Source organism: Cynocephalus volans, chromosome 16, assembly GCF_027409185.1.
Source record: "Cynocephalus volans isolate mCynVol1 chromosome 16, mCynVol1.pri, whole genome shotgun sequence".
NCBI classification, from domain to species: Eukaryota; Metazoa; Chordata; class Mammalia; order Dermoptera; family Cynocephalidae; genus Cynocephalus; species Cynocephalus volans.
The window spans coordinates 23,453,213-23,476,461 of NC_084475.1; the positions used below are offsets into that span (position 1 = coordinate 23,453,213).

The window sequence follows — 23,249 nt, forward strand, 5'->3', positions numbered from 1 at the left end:
TGACCACAGAGGCTTGTGGGAAATGTTGTGTCGCCCTCCGGTGACGTCACACCAGCACAGGAGGCCTAAACAGCTGCTCCAAGTTCCTTTCGTACTTGTGGGGCTCCGCTCGCTCGGCCATCTGGGAAATGTAGTTTCCCTCTGCAGTGACGACACGTGCGCAGGACTACGGGAAAGGCTTTTCCGGGTTTCGCCTGCGCATGTGCGGCTCCGCCCACGCCGCCATCCTTTGTCTGGAAATTCCGGATGCTGCGAACGCCTCAGCGCTGCTCTCCAGATCCTGCCCGTGGATTGTGCGTCCCTGAAGGTGGGTGCGAGGGTGAAAGAGGAGCCTGCGGGCCTCGGGGACCCTGGGGAGCGGGACGGTGTCCCGGCACTTTGGGGCAGAAGCGCCGCGGGCCTCGGGCGGGCGGGGCCTGACGTGCGGCGCGAGCGCCGACCTGGGCCGGGCCGGGGAAGGGCGCCCGGGCTGCGCTTTCCAGACGGTTCCGTCAGAGGAGGGCGCTGCTGGGTGTGCAGAAGCCAGTTCCAGATGTCCCAGGACGGGGGCTCAGGTCCCAGGTGGCGATGGGAACGTGGGTGGAGTGTGTGTGAAGACAGCGAGCCTGGGAGGTGTGGGGAGGTCACGTTCCAGCTCCGCCATCAGGAACCTGGTGCCGACCTATGGGACGCTCACTTCACCATCTGTACCGTGAGCGTGTGGACGTTAGTGTGATGCCCCAGATCCTAGAGGTGAATCTGGGATTGTGAGGTGTGTGCAGACTGTCACTCTGTGGCTGCTGTGGTCGTGGGTGTCTCGGTGTCTCTTCAGCAAGTCGTTTCTGGTCCCTCCTGCCCTGTGCAGCCGGCCTGGCGCTCCTGGTTTGAATTTACAGAAGTTGATACAGAATCTTGTTTCCAGGACAGTGACTTTTAGGAAGGAGATTGGGGCACTGGATGTTGATCCCAGTTTTTGGAGTGAAGTTGCTGTGACAAACCTTGAAGGACGGTGTCCTGTGAATAGGAATCCCACCTGGGGGAGCATCATTGTGGCCGGAACCCTCTCAGTACTGATTCAGGGAAGAGGCAAAAGCATCCAAGAAAGGTGAAGATCCCAGCTTTGCACAGTCGAAACAGTGATTGTGTCTAGTGTTTACAACGCACCGCAGTTGGTGATGACACCTCACTCAGTAGCTGTCTGAGACTGGATGGTATCAGAAGGTTTGGGCCAACTTTCAGAAGGGAGAAGTGATTTAGACTGAGAAGGAAAGGCAAGGACCCAGGAGGAGTTACTTATAGAAGGGGGTTTGAAGGTGTCTGTGGGGTGCACGAATAATGTCTCACAGCGGAGAGGATCTGTCTGCAGTGCTCTCTGAACACACACCCATTCCTTCAATCTTCCCTCACTGTTCCCAGTGGCTGAGCTCTCTCAAACCCAGCCTATTGCTAAATTTGGTATCTAGAGATGTGCCGATGGTTCTCTATCTTCGTAGTTCTTTTCCAGTAATTCAGAAATGGCTATAGTCTCTGTTGTAAGACAAAGAATTGTAACACAGCAAGGTTGCTGGCTCAAAGACAGACAGGTTACTGATTGATATGTAAAGATACTGGAAAATTGCTGTAAGAAGAGAATGTCTGGTAAGATCAAGCTTTTGTTTTGTTGGTGGATCAACTTCTTGAAAATTGCATTATGGAAGGTCACCTTGCTTGTTTTACTGAATGTTACCAGCTTCTATTGTTAAACTTGTTAAACTGAACTTATCAAAAACCTCACCTATGTTCTCTTCCTATAACTTCCTGGTTTGGAGAATAAATGTGGGAAGAGAACCGCAATTCATGGTTAATTTCCAGAATGGAAGGAATGCCCTTGTCTTGAGGGTTCTGGGAGATTAACCCTTTTCGGGGCCTCTCACTGCTCAGAAGAGATGGGCTTTGAGTAATCTTTGACAGCTCTATCACCCAGGGGAAAAGAGGTGACAAATCCGTGGAAGGCAAAGTAACAGTTTTCCCCATATTTCTACCCTGTTAGAAAAGTGAAAATAATTGGATATGAGAAAATGTGACTTGCCCAGGGTCACATGATTTGTTGATGTTAGACATCCTGACTTTTTGGCTAGCATTTTCCATTTTGACACATTTAAGTCAAAACAAGTGGTTGTTCACTTTTGAGATTATTTTTATAATGCTGAACTGAACTTAGAACTAATATCTTAAACATCCCAAACCTTTTATTTACTTATTTATTAGTTATGTATATTCATGAGATACAAAGCTGATTGTTACCCCTCGTGCCCATTACATGGGGGCCAGATTCATACTGGCTATATGCCCATTACCACAGATTGCACTTGTACCCCATGTCCCCCACCCAGTTATCCCCAACTACGCCTAAACTCCCTCCCCCCCAACTCCACTTTGTACCCAATAGAATGTTCTCTCCTTCTGCAAGTCCACTGCACTACTGTGGTCTCTCTTTCCTTCCTTCTTTCTCTATTAGCTCCCACATATGAGTGAGTACATGTGGTATTTATCCCTCTGTGCTTTGCTTATTTCACTCAACATAGGCTTATCCGTGTTGTTGCAAGATGAGAATATTTCATTCTTTTTTATGTTAGAGTAGCATTCCGTGGTGCTTATATGCCACAGTTTCCTTATCCAATCATCCATCAATGGATATTTAGGTTGGTTCCATATCTTGGCTTTTGTAAACAGAGCTGCGATGAACATGGGAGTGAAAGTATCCCTTCGATATGGTGATTTCCATTCTTCTGGAAATATACCCAGAAGTGGGATTGCTGGATCATATGGAAGATCTATCTGTAGTTGTTTGAGAAACCTCCATACTGTTTTCCATAGTGGTTGTACTAATTTACAGTCCCACCAACAGTGTAGGAGTGTTCACTTCTCCCCACACCCTCGCCAGCATTTGTTATTCACTGTCTTTGCTTTGGGTAGTATAGACATTTTCACAATGTTAATCCTTCCAATTCAGGAACATGGAATATCTTCCCATCCTTTTTTCTCTTTTAAAATTTCTTTCAGAAGTGGTTTGTAGTCCTTATTCTAGAGATCTTTCACCTCCTTAGTTAAATTGATCCCTAGGTATTTTATTTTTTTGTGACAGTTGTATATGGGCTTACTTTCTTTATTTCTCTTCAGTACTTTCTTTGGATTATGTCACCTCAATGGGTAAATAATGTATTTCTCAATTAATGTCAGTAACCTGTTCTTTAAAATCATAACTTTTGCAGTAATATATTCGAGGCAACTTTACATTATTTGAAATGGGAAAATTAGACTGTACTTACCTTCTAATCAAAACTAATTTCTTAAATGTAACTAAAATGCTAGTGTGCTTCAAAAAGTTCATGGAAAGATTTCTATTCTTTTTTCATTCTATTTTCCCCTGAACTTTTGAAACTATCCTGGTACAGTGCATTACTTACTTATAAGAAACACCATTTTTATGTTGTATGTTTTTAAAGTAAACAACTTTATGTGATGTAAAAAACAGTATAAAACAAAACTTACATCTTAGTTTATTGATGTGCAAATAATTGTATTTTATGATTGACATAGCCTCTGTTAGGGCTAGAAACCTCACCCAAGTACATGTAGTTAACACTGTGATTTTCAAAACTTGTACCTGTGGTTGTGAAATCATATTGATTGTATTTGACTTGTAATTTAAGACTCTCTCACCCACATAAGTTTCTTAAATATGTTTTGAGTTTTGGGGACTTCGATGTATCATTCAGCATTTGCCATTTAAGAAACAAATCAAACCCCAATGTCTTGAAAAACCCAGCCATCTTACTTTTTTGAAGTTGTATAGATCCACATCTTGGAGTGCATTTAGCTGGGTAGTTCTCATTCTAGTGTTCCCTTGATTACAAATGTGGATTTAGTCACCTGGTATCTTCATTGAGGGTGTTTGGTTAAAGATGGCTTTACTCACATGTCCTGTGGTTTGTGCTGGCCCCTGGCTTCTTCACAGGGTGACTGTGTTTAAGAGGCAAGCACCAGTGGCCAGTACTTTTCAAACCTATGTTTGCATGACATTTTCTAATGTGCCACTGTCTAAAGCAGGTCACATGACAAAGACCAGTTTATTGTCAGAGCGTACTAGATGAGGGCTTGGGTACAGGGAGGTAAGTGTACCAGAAGAAATATATATTATGTGTATTTTGTTTACCTATATAATCATGGGCAAAATGTGCTGGGTTGCAAGATGCACACTATCCAGATATTTAGAAAACACTGTTTTGGAGTCTTGTGAATTTAATATATTAATAGGGTAACAGTTAATATAGCCAAACTATTTTTATAACACTAATTTTAGTGATGTCACAATGTGTTTTTCTTTGGTTTAATTTATTAAGTTATATGTTTAGGTAATATTTACTTGTGCTAAGTCAGTAGGTTATGTGTGTTTTCAATACCCAAAAATAAATTGTGTGTGTAATGTGTAACTATTAATATACTTGTAGCTGCATCTTTAATGGGGTCCTTGTTGCCCCTTATTGAGGCATAAAGGACTGTTCTCACAGGAAGGCTTTTTGTTTGTCTTTTTCAGCTAATAAGTAGAGAATTTTGGAAAGTAGAATCTAGAGCCAAGCCACAACAGTTCTCTCCTTAATCCACTCTATTCTCTTTTCTCCCAGCTATGCTGTCAGAGTGTGCTATGGGTTTACAAGAGCAACAAAAGGTGGATAAACCTCTGGTGAGTTTTATTGGTTATTTATTACTGTTTTTTTATTGTATTACATGTGCTTTATGGTGCGCATAAGTTAAAATTGAAAAGTACAGATGAGTAAAATTCAACTTGAAAGAAATGTACAAGATGAAGTTGGCATGTAGATAGAGCAGTTTCTAAGACCTCAGAGTCATCTAACTTGAATAAAAATTTGTCTCTGGTCTTTGTGATGTCATGAGGAAAAGGCAGACACCTTGTTTACATGATTGGAATGCAACCTGAGAAGAGAATCTGCCAAATTCTCTTGAGATGTGAGGACTCGGTGGCACCAAATTCTTCAGCACCATCACTGTTAGAAAGTTTTTCACTGCTGACCTGGCAATCAACATTTCTCACTTCCTGCAGTGGACATAGTTACCTAGTTCTAAGGCACAAGTTGCTTAGTAAGCTTTATATAAAGTTTCTAAAATAAATCTAGTTCCAGGTGACTTTGGAAGACTGTACTAGATTTATGGATAAAGCCTAGAATCATAACCTAAATTATAGTCAGATCCAATGACTATTCTCCAGTCTTTTTCTGCCTTGAGTCTTCTGCTACAATGGGAATTACTGTTCATGATATTCTCCTGGAGATTCCGCAATGTTAGTGTATTAGTTTCTTTCATGACTTCACTGAGGGTTTTTGCTCTTTTCTCCTGAATTCTACTTTCTTCTTTATAACATAGCTTATCACAGTGCTTTATCCTGGGCCCTGTTCTTCTAATGTGAAATTCTTTCTCACTGATTCAGTCCTCTCTATTTTGTACTCTTCTTTCTCTCCAGTTTCTGCTTCTTCACTAGTCTTTTGATCATAGGTTGAACTCTGTTATATGCTTGTTTGTAGCTGTTCAAAAGACACCTCAAGGGGCTGGCTTGTTAGCTCCGATGTTTAGATCATGGTGTTTTAACACCTAGGTCAAGGGTTCAGATCTCTGCACCAGCCAGCTGCAAGAAAAAAAAAGTCACCTCAAAGTCAACAAATCTAAAATTAAAACTAGTTTTTCCTCTTCTCTTGTATGTGTTATCACTACCATGCAGCCACTGACACAAGCCACAAAAACGAAATTTCTCCTGGACTCCTTCCTCCCTGTTTCTTGGGTCTAATATTATCTTGTGTTAATTCCTGCTACTTTTGTTTGTTTAGTTTTTTCATTTTATTCTGGTTTATATATACACTGCTAATATAGGGGGAGATGCTGGTACTCATAAAGACAGTAACTTTGTTTGTTACATTGGAAATATCATTCTTGTAAAAAGCTGAAGGTAATGTTTGCTGGGTTATTAGGTTCAATTCCTGGTGACCTATGCTTCTAGGCAGCACCTGTGGTGACATCCTTAGGAGACCATGGGGAGAAAGTCTTCAGGAGTTATTGGGATATGTTTGAATAATGGTCAATAAAAACACATGGAAGAATAAAAATGGAAAGTACACATTTTCCTAATGTCTACCTTTTGCTTCTATAAATTTACATCAGTGATTCTATTTGTAGTTTTTATTAATATACAGTTATCTGTTTGTAGTTTAATAAGACCCATCATGTTTTTAAACTTTCTTATGATTGTATTTTATTCTCCTGTTCCAGGTAATTACTTAAAAATGAATGAATAAAATGGATGTGGGCATTAGTCATCAGTATGTTTATAAAGTGGAACTGTAGCTAACAGCTAGTTAAGAACAAAAATTGACAAACTAGTTAATTGAACTTTTTTTTGTCCTTTCTGTTTGCTTGTTGTATCAACTTCAAGGAATTGTAATTGTTATGTCTTCTTCCTTTCCCCTCAGGTTTTTTGTGTATTTATTTTTAGCTCCCACAAATAAGTGAGAACATGTGATATTTCTCTTTCTGTGCCTGACTTGTTTCACTTAATATAATTCTCTCTAGGTCCATCCGTGTCATTGCAAATGGCAGTTATTTCATTCTTTTTTATACCAGAGTAGTATTCCATTGTGTAGATATATCACATTTTCTGTATCCACTCATCTGATGGTGGACATTTGGGCTGGTTCCAACTCTTAGCTATTGTAAAGAATGCTGCAGTGAACATTGGGGAACAGGTATACCTTTGATTTGATGATTTCCATTCCTTTGGGTATATTCCCAGCAGTGGGATAGCTGGATCATATGGTAGATTTATCTGCAATTGTTTAAGGAACCTCCATACCATTTTCTATAGAGACTGCACCATTTTGCAGTCCCACCAGCAATGTATGAGAGTTCCTTTTTCTCCGCAACCTCGCTAGCATTTATCATTCACAGTCTTTTGGATATTAGCCATCCTAAATGGGGTGAGATGGTATCTCAGTGTGGTTTTGATTTGCATTTCCCGAATGCTGAGTGATGTTGAGCATTTTTTTATGTGTCTGTAGGCCATTCATATATCTTCCTTTGCGAAATGCCTATTTAGCTCTTTTGCCCGTTTTTTAATTGGGTTGCTTGTTTTTTTCTTGTAAAGTTGTTTCAGTTCTTTGTATATTCTGGATATTAATCCTTTGTCAGATGTATATTTTGCAAATATTTTCTCCCATCTGTTGGTTGTCTTTTAACTCTGTTAATAGTTTCTTTTGCTATGCAGAAGCTTTTTAGTTTGATATAATCCCATTTCTTTATTTTTCCTTTGGTTGCCCGTGCTTTGGGGGTTGTATTCATGAAGTCTGTGTCCAGTCCTACTTCCTGAAGTGTTTCTCCTATGTTTTCTTTAAGAAGTTTTATTGTTTCAGGGTGTATATTTAATTCTTTAATCCATTTTGAGTTGATTTTAGTATATGGTGAGAGGTATTGGTCTAGTTTCATTCGTATTGATATCCAGTTATGCCAGCACCATTTGCTGAAGAGGCAGTCTCTTCCCCAGTGTATATGCTTGGTGCCTTTGTCAAAGATCAGATGGCTGTAGGTGTGTGGGTTGATTTTTGGATTCTCTATTCTATTCCATTGATCAGTGTGTCTGTTTTTATGCCAGTACTGTGCTGTTTTGGTTATTATAACTTTGTAGTATAGTTTAAAGTCAGGTAGTGTTATGCCTCCAGCTTTATTTTTCTTGCTCAGCATTGTTTTGGCTGTGTGTGGTCATTTGTTATTCCATATAAATGTCTGGATAGTTTTTCCCATTTCTGAGAAAAATGTCATTGGAATTTTGATAGGGATTGCATTGAATTTGTATATCACCTTGGGTAGTATGGACATTTTCACAATGTTGATTCTTCCAATCCAAGAGTATGGGATATCTTTTCATCTTCTTGTATCCTCTCTAATTTATCTCAGCATTGGTTTGTAGTTCTCATTATAGAGATTTTTCACTAATTGGTTAACTCTATTCCTAAGTATTTTATTTTTTTGGTGGCTATTGTAAATGGGCAAGCTTTCTTGATTTCTCTTTCTGCATGTTCGCTATTGGAGAATAGATATGTTACTGATTTTTGTGTGTTGATTTTGTATCTGCTACTGTGCTGAAATCATTTATCAATTCCAAGAGTTTTTTTGTAGAGGCTTTAGGCTGTTTGATATATAGGATCATGTCATCTGCAAACAGGGACATTTTGACTTCATCTTTTCCAGTCAGGATACCCTTTATTTCCTTCTCTTCTCTGATTGCTCTGGCTAGTACTTCCAACACTGTTGAATAGGAGTGGTGAGAGTGGGCAACCTTGTCTAGTTCCTGTTCTTAAAGGAAAAGCTTTCAGCTTTTCCCCATTCAGGATGATATTGGCAGTGGGTTTATCATATATGGCTTCAATTATGTTGAGATACTTTCCATCTGTACCTAATTTATAGAGCATCTTTGTCATGAATGAATGTTGAATTTTATCAAATGCTTTTTCAGTATCTATAGAGATGACCATATGGTCCTTGTGCTTGATCTTATTTATATGGTGTATCACATTTATTGATTTGCGTATGTTGAACCAACCTTGCATCCCTGGGATGAATCCCACTTGATCGTGCTGTATAATTTTCTGTATGTGTTGCTGTATTCTGTTAGCTAGTATTTTATTGAGGATTTTTGCATCTATGTTCATCAAGGATATTGGCCCGTAGTTGTCTTTTTTAGTTGTATCTTTACCTGGTTTGGGTGTAAGGGTGATTTTTGCTTCATAAAATGAGTTTGGGAGATTTGCGTCCGTTTCAATCTTTTGGAATAGTTTGTAAAGAATTGGTGTCAATTCCTCTTTGAATGTTTGGTAAAATTCTGCTGTGAATCCATCTGGCCCTGGGCCTTTCTTTGTTGGGTGCCTTCTGATAACAGCTTCAATCTCCTTATTGTTATTGGTCTGTTCAGATTTTCTACATCTTCTTGGCTCAGTTTTGTGTGTGTCCAGAAATTTATCCATTTCTTCCAGATTTTCAAATTTGTTGGCATATAGTGGTTTATAGTAGTCTCGAATGATTCCTTGTATTTCAGATGTATCGGTTGTAATATCACCTTTTTTATTTCTAATTTGTTATTTGGATCTTCCCTCTTCTTTTTTTAGTTGTGCTAATGGTTTGTCAATTTTATTTATCTTTTCAAAAAACCAGCTTTTTGATTCATTGATTTTTGTATTGTTTTTTGGGTTTCAATTTCATTAAGTTCTGCTCTGATCTTAATGATTTCTTTCCATCTGTTAACTTTGGGTTTGGATTGTTCTTGTTTTTCTAGTTCTTTAAGGTTAAGTTTTAGGTTGTTCACTTGCCATCTTTCCATTCTTCTAAAGTAAGCATTTAATGCAATAAATTTCCCCCTTAGTACTGCTTTTGCAGTATCCCACAGGTTTTGGTATGATGTATCATTATTTTCATTAATTTCAATAAATCTTTTGATTTTCTGTTTGTAGCTAACAGCTAGTTAAGAACAAAAATTGACAAACTAGTTAACTGAATATTTACATCCACAATTGTAGTTTGAGATCTAACATCATTCACAGTTGTAGTTTGAGATCTAACATGAGATGTAAAATGCTTTCTTTCTTTGTTTTGAATGTAATATTCAGTGTGTACCTACATTGTTCACGTTTCACATCAAAGCACTACATAAGGTCTCACAATTTTTTGGTGCTCCAGTTATCTGCTGTGCAACAAAGTATCACAAAACTTTGTGACTTAAAATAAGAACATCTTATTACATGTCACAGTGTTTTGGTTCAGTAAACTGGACAGTGTGATGTGGGTTCGTTGCTACACGGTGTCACTGTTCTAAGCCAGAAAAATTCTAGTGTCTTGGAACATAAAGCAGACATCCTGGACTCTCTTTGTGGCCATTTTGGACTTCCTCACAGAGTGGCATTCTCAGGGTAGTCAGGTTTGTCTGACTTCTGCCTGAGCTAGTGTTCAAAAGGCCCAGACAGAAGCTGCAAGGATTCTTTTTATCTCCACTTAGATACTGAAGCATCTTTTCCACCATATTCTCTTAGTCAAGCACATCAATAAGACCAGCCTTGATTCAAGGAGAAGACAATTAGATTCCACCTCTCATTAAGAGGAATAGTAAGACTTTGCAGCAGTCTTTAATAGACCACAATTTGCTCTCTGACCATAAATTTCTACCACATGCAAAATATACTGTGCCTCTCTCAAGAGCCCTGGAAATATCCTACCATTGTGCAGTAGGCAAAAATCTAAACTAAAGAAGCTTTGGGGTCCTGTCATCTGTTTAACACATCCAGCTTACAATGAACAGACAGGCATGACTGTGTGCACTTTTTTTCAGACAGGGTTTGTGAGAAGTGGCAGCACCCTGAGGGCACTGGTCTGAATAGTTACTCATTCCCATCAGGCACCTGCTTTAGTATTTCATTAAGGCCTATTCTTGGTCCCTGGAAAAGATGCTTTGTGCCCCTTCACTGTCTCCTCTGGGCACTTGCCATTCCCTGTCAATATCTCTTTTCCTTAAATGCCTGGCTGGGTTTGCACTTGACTGACTTTCTTTACCTTTTTTGGTTATTATATGTTGGGAGATCCAATGACCTTCTTTTTCATTTTTTTCTGACTCTGACGTTTTGATACAGGAAATTATCTGGTTTAATCACTGCCATAAAAACATAGGTTTCCATTCTGCTAAAATCCATTAGACCAATGCTACCCACACACATTCTGATTTAGGCCCTTTGTTCTCTGACCTTCCCTTCTCTCCAAGGTGGCTATTTCCGTAGAAGTTTTATTGTTTACTAAGCACTCTCTATGTGTCAGACCCTAAGGTACCTAGAAAGCTAGAAATATTTTTGGTCGTTTATCTTTTTTGAAAAACCCTGGACTTGATGCTTGCCACAAAATAGTTTAACGGTTTGAAAATATTTTTCTGGGAGAAATGGATTGCAAAATAGTTTGATTTCAAACTCAGGAAGTCTCAGCTCCTTTATATTTTCTCTAAATTCTGAGTGAAAATTGAACATCCTTCTTTTATTTTCTCAGTGATGGAGAGAGGAGGACAGTTAGCACTTTTCTCATTGTGCCCAAAAGTCTCCTTTGGCAGACCCCGAGATGGTGAGACACGCTTTCCATTTTCCATGTTATGGGAGGCGATAGTGTGGCCCACATCCTTCAGTGTTCCATTTATTTCTAGTAATATAATTTGTCCTGAAGATTCTTTTGCCAGTATCAATATTTCCACTTAAGCATTTCATAGTTTGTGTTGCTATGGTATATATGTTTTCCATTATTTTACATTTAGTCTCTTTCTTTGTATTTAAAGTGTAGTTCTCTGGACAACATATCGTTGGGTCTTATTTTTCTATGAAATTTGACAGTCTTTGCCTTAAGTAGAATTTTTAATGCAATTCCATTTAAACTAATTATTGATAAGTTTTAATTTATGTGCACCATTTTGCAGTTTTCTATTTGTATTTGCCTCATCTGCCTTTTAATCCTCTGCTTTTTATTTTCTAACTTTTTATTATCTGTTGGCTTTTAAAATAATTTATTTTTAATTTTGGTAAAAAGCACATAGCATAAAATTTACCATTCAAATCATTTTTTTAAGTTTATTCTATTTATTGAATCAAAATCGTTATACATATTTTGGGGGTTGAACATTGAGATATGTTGATTAAATCAATATTACTAGCACATATTTTGTTACAAATTATAATTATTCTTTGTGCCCCTTGTCCAATCTCTCCCCTTCCTCCATTCCTTCCCCCTCCCCCCTCTAATTACACTAGATTTCTTCTCTCCTTCTGAAAGAATAATGGTTACTCTGTTAACTTGTTGCCTAGATGATCTGTCCAATGCTGAGGGATGTGATCAGGTCCCCCAATATTATCATAGAGCAGATGCTTCTTCTGTTACTCTGAAATGGATTTTGTGGAAAGAGACATCCTCTTCTTTTTTCTTTTTGTCTCTTCTGGTGACTCTTGTGCGAATGCACTCCAGTGGTTGGCAGACCATCTGCATGGTGGTTGTGGTGTCTAGCTGCTTTTGCAGCAGCCATGGTTATTGTGGTGGCTGTGGTGGGCCACCCACATGGAGGTGCTGTTTTTGGCATGCTCCTTGGGACTGGCAGTATGTCTGGTTGTGGGGTGTGTTTGGTCCCCTTCTCCATGCCTCTGGTCCCTGGGCAGGCCCCACAGTGCTGGCGCCATGTGCCTGGTTGTGGGAGAGAGGTGTAGTCCCCTTCTCCATGTCCTGGGTCCCTGGCGGGCCCCAAGGTACTACTGGTGCAGTGTGCCTGGTTGTGGGAGGAGGATCTGGTCCCCTTATCCATGCCTTGGGTCCCTGGGTGGGCCCCGAAGTACTGGTGTAGTGCCTTGTTGTAGGAGGGTCCGGTTCCTGGCTCCATGCCTTGGGTCACTGGGTGGGACCCACAGTGCTGGCTTGGTGTGCCTGATTGTGGGAGAGAGGTCCAGTCCCCTTACCCATGCCCCAGGTCCCCGGGTGGGCTCTGAGGTGCTGGCATATTGTGCCTTGTTGTGGGAGGGAGGTCTGGTCCCCTTCTCCGTGCTCTGGGTCCCTGGGTGGGCTCCGTCAAATCTTTTCTTAACCTTTACATAGTGTTAAGTATATTGACACTGGTGTGTGGGAGATATCGACAAGCTTTTATCTCAAAAAACTGAAACTCTATATCCATTAAATGACAACTCCCGATTTCCGCCTTCTCCCAGCCTCTGGCAGCCACCATTCTACTTTGTATTTCTGAAAACTTGACTCATCTGTGGGACCATACAGTACTTGACAGTTTGTGTCTTATTTCAATTTTCATAATGTCCTCAAGTTTCCATGTTATATAGCATATGTCAGGATTTCCTTTCTTCTTGAGGTTGGATATTATTTCTTTCTGTGTATATAGCATATTTTATTTATCCATTTATTTGTGGCTGAACATTTGGGTTGCCTTCACCTCTTAACTCTGTGAGTGATGCTGCTATGAATACACGTGTGGAAATATCTTTTTGAGAGTCTGCTAGTATTTTAGATATGTACACAAAACATGGATTTCTGAATCCTATGGTAATTCTATTTTTAATTTTTTGAGAAGCCACTGCACTTTTTTTGTTGTTGTTGTTGCTTTTTTGTGACCAGTAAGGGGATCGCAACCCTCAGCTTGGTGTTGTCCGCACCGCGCTCAGCCAGTGAGCGCACCGGCCATCCCTATATAGGATCCGAACCCGTGGCAGAAGCGCTGCTGTGCTCCTAGCGCCACACTCTCCCGAGTGAGCCACAGGGCCACGGGGCCAGCCCCACTGTACTATTATTTTTAATAGGCATTGCACCACTTTACATTCTCACATGAAGTGAATTAGGTTTCCAATTTTGCCAATAATTGTTATTTTCTATTGGGTGTGAAGTGATATTTCATTGTGTTTTTGCATTTCTCTAATGATTAATGATGTTAAGCATCTTTCCGTGAGCTTGTTAGACATTGGTATATCAATTTTGTAGAAATGTCTGTTGAAGCCTTTTGCTTATTTTTTAATCAGATTATTCATTTTGTTATTTACTTGTAGGTGTTTTCGAAATGTTTTCTTGATGTTAATTTCTTATGAGATTGATGATTTTCTACTTTCTTTTCTCTTTTTTGAGTTGCTAATGTAAATATTGTGATTTTTGTTTTAAATTTTACTTGATCGTTGCTAGGTTATAGAAAAGTGATTAACTTCTGTATAGTAATGTTGTTTCCTGTGATCTTGCTCTAATTAGTTATTAATTCCAAGAGGTTTTCTATTTAGTTGTTAGGGTATTTACACAGATAATCATATCATCTGCAACTAAAGACAATTTTATTTATTTCCCAATCTGTAAATCTTTTATTTTATTTCCTTGTGTTATTGCATGACCTAGTACTTTTAGTGCGATGTTGAAGGAGTGATGAGAGGATACATTCTCGTTTTATTCCTGATTATCTGGGAAAGCTTTGAGTTTTTCACCATTAAGGATGATGTTAGCTGCAGTTTCCTGTAGATAATCTTTATCAGGTTGTGATGTCCCCCTCTACTCCTACTTAACTGAGAATTTTTATGATGAATGGATACTGTATTTTGTGAAATGCTTTTTCTGTATCTGTTGAGGTGATCGTGTGATATTTTGTTTTTTCTTGTTAGTGTTTTCATGTTATAAATTACATTAATTGATGTTCATATGTTCAACCACCCTTGCCTACCTGGGATAAATACCACTTGGTTTTGGTGCATAATTTTCTTTAGACATTGTTGGGTTAGGTTTGCTAATATTTTATTGAGCTTATTTGCATGTACGTTCATGAGAGATAACAGTTTGTAGTTTTCTATTCTCATAGTATCCTTGGTTTTGGTGCTAAAGTTATGCTGTCCTCATACAATTACAATGGGAAGTACTTCATCTTCTGCTCTCTGCAATAGGTTGTAGGAAGTTGGTATATTTTTTCCTTAAATGTGGGCTTGAATTCTCCTGTGAACACTTCTGGGCAAGGTGCTTTCTGTTTTGAACATTATATCTTTACTCAGTTTTCATAATAGACTCAGGCCTATTCACACTGTGTATTTTTGTGTGTGTGAGTTTTGGTAAACTGTCTTTTAAGGAATTGGTCCATTTCATGTAGGTTGTCAAATGTGTGTACAGAGTTCCTCATAATATTTATTATTTGTTTAAAGTCCATAGGTTCTATAGTGATGTCCTGTCTTTCATTTCTGATATTAGTCATTTCTGTCTTGGGTTCTTTATCTTTTTAGTTAGCCTGGCTATAGGCTTATCAATTTTATTGATCTTTTTAAAGAATCAGATTTTTAGATGTTTATTTTTTCTCCAGATTTCTTTTTCAATTTTATCTCTGTTCTGAAAGTTATTTCTTTTCTTCTGCTTCCTTTCAATTCAATTAGCTCTCTTTTTTCCTCCTGCTTTCCAAAGGTGGAAACCTAGATTCTTGATTTTAGATGTGTGGTTTTTTATAATGTATGCATTCAGTGCCATAAAATTTTTTGAGAGCACTGTTATTTCTGTATCCTACAAATTTTGGTAAGTGTCATTTTCACTTTTCTTCCTGGTGGCTGGCCAGTACAGGAATTGAAATCCTTGACCTTGGTGTTACAATCCTGTGGTCTGACCAAGTGAATTACCCGGTCAGCTCCATTTTCACTTTCATTTACTTAAAAATATATTTTAAAATATTTAAAAATTTTCTTGAGCTTTTTTCTTTTTCAACCCATGTATTAGAGGTGTTGCTTGATCCCTCTCTTTTTGGGGATCTTGTAGTTACTGCTTTGTAACTTATTTCTAGTTGAATTCTTTTGTGATCTGCAAGTACATGTTGTATGATTTCTATTATTTTAATTTTGGTAAAGTGTGTTATGTGGCTCTGAATATGGTCTTAGTGATTTTTTTATGTGAGTTTGAGAAGAATGTCTATAGAAGTAGTCTGTAGATATCCAATATATCTAGATCATGTTATTGAGTTTAACTATGTCTCTTATAGTTTTCTGTCTGCTGTATTGTTTCATTTTTATTAAAGGGTGTTGAAATCTCCAGTTTTGATGGTGGATTCTTCTTTCTCCTTGAAGTTCTATTAGGTTTGGTTTCACATAGTTTGATGATCTGTTTTAAAGCACATATACAGTAAGAATTGTCATCTGGGAGAACTAACTCCTATATTATGATGTAATATTATATTTTTTTCTTCTCTATCTTACATTTAAAGATAACGTGTTTCTGCAGATTCTGTACTTGTTCCTTTTTTTTTTTTTAACCTTTTAGGCTCATTCACTCTGATGTTCTTCATATAACATGGAAGTTTTGATACTTTTCAAATCTTTATTGCCACCTTAACTTTCTCTCTTAAATGCTGGAGTCATGTATCCAATTGCCACTTGTACATTTTCACAGATATTTCAAGTATTATGTATTCAAGTCTGTTGCCTGTTATATTTTTCTCCCATTTTTCAAACTTTACGTTACAATGCCAGATCCTAAATAGCAGCGATTATGTAGATTACCTGACAGTAAAACTCTTCTTTTTAATTTCTGCACAGTAAAGTACTACTATGTTCTGTTTCTGCTTTTTATTTCCCTTTTTCTTTTTTTAACTGTTATGTCTCTGTTCCGTGTGCTTATTTCTCTATGTTGTAATGTAGTTGGTCTTCTCTCACCCTGTTTTCTTCCCCTCTGACTCTCTCTAAAAGCCTCCTCCATTCTCCTTGTAGTGTTTGACTATAAAAATGTAAACAAAGTTATCTACTTGCAGGACCATGTTATTTACTCCCTGTGGTTTAGAAAGTTGCAGTGTACATCCTGGTGTGGACACAAGCAATCCTTTGGCACATAAGAAGGAAATTTCGGAATGCTTTTTGAAGTACTTTTAATTCATAAGTAATTTAAAAATAATAGTAACTACATAAAATGTTTTACTGTTTGAAATACATCACAGGGCCGGCCACGTGGCTCACTCGGGAGAGTGCGGCACTGGTAGCACAAAGGCTGCAGGTTTGGATCCTATATAGGAATGGCCGGCACTCAATGGCTGAGCGTGGTACAGACCACACCCTGGCAAGGGTTGCAATCCCCTTACTGGTCAAAAAAAAAATAAAATGAAATACATCACATGTGTAAGTGAAGAATCACTGTATAATTAGTTGTTCAATATTGTGTTTTATCATTTTCCCAGACATGGTGCTGTGTGTAGTTCCATTAATGTGCGGTCTGTTCTTTGTGTTCTTGTGAGTGGTCTCTTGCTGTTGCCTCATATTCATGAGACCATGAAGTTCACATGGAAGAGTTTAACTTCTTTGACATTTCAGTTAAGCACAAGTTGAATACAAAATAAAACTATATTTCCTACTTCTTGCTTATCCCAGTCTATATTGAACTTGTGTTTAAATTTCTTTATCTAACATAGTATTTCAGGTATGTGATTATACTTCTGTCTTCATGCCTATTTATACTTTCCTTGGAAAGGAAAATTTGATTCACACTTTTATCACTAAAAACACAGATATTTCTGAAGGTATAAACTGAGTTTTGTAATATTATTGTTAGTAATTAATAACTTATTACAGTATCAGGATATTTGTCCTCTGGTTTTTCTTCCTCCCATTCTATGGAGTACAGAAAAGTGGTGTCTTATGTAAGACACATACAACATATGCACATAAAGAGGTGTGAACTCCCAGATTTCTGTTTTGTTACCCAGGGATGTTGACTTGAGATCTGTGTGTCATTACAGGAGTTGGTGTCATTTGAGGATGTGGCTGTGGACTTCACCTGGGAGGAGTGGCAGGATCTGAATGATGCTCAGAAGACCTTGTACAGGGATGTAATGCTGGAGACCTACAGCAACCTGGCATCACTGAGTGAGTAAAACTCCCCAGTGACTTTGGGAAGAAACAGTTACGTTTTTGTCCATAAACATAGGAACCATTTATAGGGTTTCATGCAATTTGGGCAAGATTACATTACTTGAAAATGTGCTCTCTTTATCATGAGGTTCAAATTGGCTTCTATTCCACAACATCTGAATCCGAGCTCCTGTCATTCTTCCAAGGATCAGACTTAGCAGTTTTACAAAGTCCTACATTACTTCCTGTTAACAGAACACTGCATTAACAAAGCTGCAGTGATTTCAAGTTAGAACAATTTGCAGGGCCATGGACAATAGAAGAGTGCCCAAACCAGATCCTGCAAGATTAGTCACCACATACTGGGCAGAAGCCAGCCCATTAGATGCTGGCAGTGTTCAGCTGTTTCTAGTAATGTTTCCCCAAGTCCCAGACCTAAAGAGGGCTCATCTGCAAGCCCATATTATATAATCTCCAAGGTGGGGTGTCATATGCACTTCCCAATATTTTATTTTGCTGAATCTGCTTTATATATACCCAAAGTCTAATTCCTACATTTCTCTGCTTTGACATTTACTTTTCCTATTTGCTTTCTTAACATTTTCAGTTGTGCTTGTGTCCTCAATTCTCATGTACATTTTTTCTTCATACTGTATCTGTTTGTTTTCTGTTGCTTATAACAGAATACCTGCAGCTAGATAATTTATAAAGAAAAAAAGCTTTTTCCTACAAGTCTGTTCTGGAGGCTCAGCATTCCAAGTTCAAGGGGTTGCATCTGGTGAGGGCCTTTGTTCTGGTGGGAACTCTTCACAGTATCCCAAAGTAGTGCAGAGTATCATATAGCAAGTCAATAAGAAAATAGAAAATGAGGTACAGCATTGAGCCTTGTACCACCACATCAAAAATCATGGAGCTGAGGAGAACCCTTCATGGAGAATGGAAAGGGGTGGTCCTTGACTTTGAAGGAAAACCAGGGAATTCTTGGAATCAAGACCAAGGGAACCAAGGGTTTCATGTTGAGGGGATAAAATTGCTGTTTGGGAGTGGAGTTCAAAGTTAGCATTTTTCTGTTTTTGTGGAAATCATTTGGAAAAAACAAAATGAGAAATGTACAGGAGACTCTATTTCTATGAGAATAGAACACCACCAAAACTTCACCACACAAAACTAAAGCTTTCACAAGAAATGAATTATGAAGTGGTGGTCCATATACCACAATTTGGGAATAGAATACAAGTTAATTTGAGAAGGAGTTGAAAGAACATTTCTCAAAGATTTGGAGAACAGCCTTGGATGCAGAAGCAAATATTTTGGAACAGAAGTGCGTGTCTAGGGTGGAGAACTGAAGTTTCCTTTATTGTAATGTTTTATGAGAAGCAGAGGAAGTCAGGTTAAATGAAAAACATGGAGGAAGCTATCTTTATCTAGGGTGGAGAAAAGGATATTTTATTATTTGAAAGCTTCCACCTTTGTATTATGGCCATATTCTAAGGAAGGTGTGTGAAGCATATAAACACAAATGCAAAATCCTTATCCTAAGCCATATTGCTGCATATGTGATAAGAAATTGGCTCACTTCTGTATCTGAAAGTAGCTGATGAAGGAAAACCTACACATCTTTAGAGTGAAATAGTTAGAAAATAGCAGGAGACAGCCACTCTTATAAAAATAAAACAGAAAATGGTGTAAAGAAATGAAAGGTGCTTAGCTGAAAATTACAAGCAGGAAGAAGGTAAAAATGCTTAACAAATATTTGCTAATAAATTAAAATTTGAAAATGAACAAAGAAGGAAAGAAAACCATGATATAACATTAGAAAATATATTAATTAGGGCCGAGCCTGTGGCGCACTCGGGAGAGTGCGGCGCTGGGAGTGCGGCGACGCTCCCGCCGCGGGTTCAGATCCTATATAGGAACGGCCGGTGCACTCACTGGCTGAGTACTGGTCATGAAAAAGACAAAAAAAAAAAAAAAGAAAGAAAATATATTAATTAGTACAATATTACTTTGTGAGTAAGAAGAAATTCCATAAACTCATGAAACCAATATCCATTATTTTTTTTTATAAAATCTTTTGTTGCTAGGATTGGTAACTACTTCAGTACATTTACTTGAGCAATCAATGACATATGCTTATGTGTGATTCATAGTTATTTTTTTCTCATTTCAGATGTCCAAATAGATGATGACCTAGTGGAGAGGAACCAAGAAAGTCACAGTAGATGCTCACAGCAAATTGTAATTACTCACAGTAACACATCAGCTGAAGATAGAGTTGTGTTAGGAAAATCATTTTATTTGAATTCATATTATATTTTAAATCTGATTATAAATAATGGAAACTATTTAGGGAAGGAACATGAAGAGTTTTACAAATGTCAGAATGCACTTCTTCCGAAAGAGCCTGATACAATGTCTACTGGAGAGAAACCTGATGACCATCATATAATTAGAAAATTGCCCAGACATCACGAGCATCTTATTCAGCATCCCAATATTCAAACTGAGAAGCAGCCTTTAGAATACAGTGGAAAAGGGAAATCCTCCAACATAGAGCCAGTATTTACACATAAAAACATTCATATGGATGAGACAACCTACAAGTATAATGAGTATGGGAAAAACTGTGGTAAGTCAGCTGTCATTGCCCAAGAAGTAAATCAGGTAGAAAAGAAAACTTTTCAATGGGAGGTTTGTGGGAAAATGATCTATAGAAAATGTAAACTCAGTCAACATCAGATTATGCACACAGGAAAGAAACACTATAAATATACTGAATGTGAGAAATCTTTTATTAAGGAATTATACCTTACGTCTCATTGGAGAACACCTACACAGGAGAAGCTTTATGGTAGTGATGAACATGAGAAAATTTTTTGTCAGAAGTCAGCCCTTATAATGCATCAGAGAATTCACACAGGAGAAAAGTACTATGCATGTATTAACTGTGGAAAAAGCTTTTGTGAGAATTCACTCCTCAGCCATCCTGAGAGGATTCACACTGGTGAAACACCGTATGTAGGTAACGAAGGTATAAAATTTTTCTACCATGAGTCTGCTCTCACTGTATGTCAGAGAATTCACACAAGTGAGAAACCATGTAAAGTATATAAAAAAACTTTGTACTGTAATATATGTGGTACAGCTTTTCAGCAAAAATCACACAACAGCAGCCTTCAGAGAATTCACACAGGTGAGAAACTATGTGAATGGAAAGAATGTAGGAAAGCTTTCTTCTATAAATCAGTCCATATTCTACATCAGGGAGCTCACATAGGAGAGAAACTACATGAATGTAAAGAATGTGGAAAAGCTTTTAACCAAAAGTCACAACTCAGCATTCATCAGAGAACTCACACAGGTGAGAAACCATATGAATGTAAAGAATGTGGAAAAACATTTAACCAAAAGTCATACATCACTATTCACCAGAGAGTTCACACAGGTGAGAAACCATATGAATGTAAAGAATGTGGAAAAACATTTAACCAAAAGTCACACCTCAGCATTCACCAGAGAGTTCACACAGGTGAGAAACCATATGAATGTAAAGACTGTGGAAAAGCTTTTACTCAAAAGTCAGGACTCAGCATTCACCAGAGAGTTCACACAGGTGAGAAACCATATGAATGTAAACAATGTGGAAAAGCTTTTACCCAAAAGTCAGATGTCAGCAGGCATGAGAGAATTCACACAGGTGAGAAGCCATATGAATGTAAAGACTGTGGAAAAGCTTTTTATGAAACGTCACAACTCATCATTCATCAGAGAATTCACACAGATGAGAAACCATATGAATGTAAAGAATGTGGAAAAACATTTAACCAAAAGTCATACCTCAGCATTCACAAGAGAATTCACACAGGTGAGAAACCATATGAATGTAAAGAATGTGGAAAAACTTTTAGCAAAAAGTCAGATGTAAGCAGGCATGAGAGCATTCACACAGGTGAGAAACCATATAAATGTAAAGACTGTGGGAAAGCTTTTTATGAAAAGTCACAACTCATCATTCATCAGAGAATTCACACAGATGAGAAACCATATGATTGTAAAGAATGTGGAAAAACATTTAACCAAAAGTCAGGACTCAGCATTCACCAGAGAGTTCACACAGGTGAGAAACCATATGAATGTAAAGACTGTGGAAAAGCTTATAAACAAAAATCAAACCTCAGCATTCATCAGAGAGCTCACACAGGTGAGAAACCATATGAATGTAAAGACTGTGGAAAACCTTTTAACCAAAAGTCACAACTCATCATTCATCAGAGAACTCACACAGGTGAGAAACCATATGAATGTAAAGAATGTGGAAAAACATTTAATCAAAAGTCATACATCACTATTCACCAGAGAGTTCACACAGGTGAGAAACCATATGAATGTAAAGAATGTGGAAAAACATTTAACCAAAAGTCACACCTCAGCATTCACCAGAGAGTTCACCGAGGTGGGAAACCATATGAATGTAGAGATTGTGGAAAAGCTTTTAACCAGAAGTCAAACCTAAGCAGGCATCAGAAAAGTCACACGGGTGAGAAATAATATTAATGTAAGGAATGTGGGGAAACTTTTAACCAAAAGTCAAACTTCCGCATTTATCAGAGAAGTCACACAGGTGAGAAACTATATGAATGTAAAGACTGGAAAAGCTTTTACCCAAAAGTCAGACATCAGCAGACATGAGGGAATTCACACAGGTGAGAAACCATATGAACATAAAGAATGTGGAAAAGCTTTTAACCAAAAGTTAGACTGCAGAAGGTATGAGAGAACTCACAGAGGTGAGAAACCACGTGAATGTAAGAAATGTGGGAAAACAGTTTACTGGAACTTACCGTAATAGACATGAGCAAATTCACACGTGGGAAAATCCCAATTAATGTAATGGCTGTGGGAGAAGGCTTTGCTATAAATCACACCTCACATTTCATCAGAGAACTTACACCAAAAAGAAGCTGTATAAAAGCACAACTGACCCTTGATATTGGAGGTTGGCTCCAAGGGCCCCTGTTGATGAAAACACTTGGAAATGACCAAGAACTTTCTATAAATGGTGTACTGTTTCAATATTACCTATGGACTTTTTTATGTGTCCTTTATATCTTGAGTAGAATACTATTACTTAATACATAAGGAATTCCTTGTAAGTAGTTGTTAAACTTGTTTTTTACTTGTATTATAGTTTTATAAATGTTTGGTTGAATCAGCAGATGTGCTCCCCTCAGATATAGAAGGTATCAATAATTGTGAAAACATTTCTTTTCAGCAGTTACAGGGCTGGCTATAGTTAGTGTATTGTTGGTTAGAACATGGTGCTGATAACACCATGGGTCTCTGTACTGGCTAGCCCCTGGGAATTAACAAAAGGAAAGAAAGAAAAGTAAAGTAAAAAGAACTCACATTGCTGCACGCATGAGATAATTTACACGGGGGAAATTCTGCATGGGTTAGACTGGGTATGTATTTTCTGAAAATACCCTTTTTCCCTTGTACACATGCCTGCAATCTTAGCCTTTAATTATTGTGTGTGGAACCATGTTATTTAGCTATATTCAAAGGAGTATGGATACAGGTGATAAACATTACTTCCAGGGCAGACAATTTTAAAAGATTTTCATGCAGTTGTCCCTGATTTCTCATTCTCTGGGAACGAAGGGAAGATGACTCCTAGCGTAGAGTCTGGGGCCATAGGTGGGAGAAATTCACCATAATTTAAGACAGACTGAATTGAAGAAACCATAGTTCTTTCCAACTCTATCCCCAAATCCTCTGCTCATGCTTTATGTAAGAAATGCTGGGCCAGCCCCGCGGCTTACTCGG

The 23,249-nt window shown here is 38.1% G+C and overlaps 1 protein-coding gene across 1 annotated transcript; it reads left to right on the forward strand.

The window, feature by feature from the left end:
• Positions 1–240: 240 nt before the first annotated feature.
• On the forward strand, positions 241–22,479 carry LOC134364599 (zinc finger protein 420-like). The gene is made up of 4 exons (XM_063080549.1): positions 241–307; positions 4,644–4,702; positions 17,312–17,438; positions 19,594–22,479. Exons 1-4 carry the CDS (start codon positions 247–249, stop codon positions 21,969–21,971), a joined length of 2,625 nt encoding a protein of 874 aa, XP_062936619.1. The 5' UTR covers positions 241–246; the 3' UTR covers positions 21,972–22,479.
• The last annotated feature ends 770 nt before the right edge of the window (positions 22,480–23,249 follow it).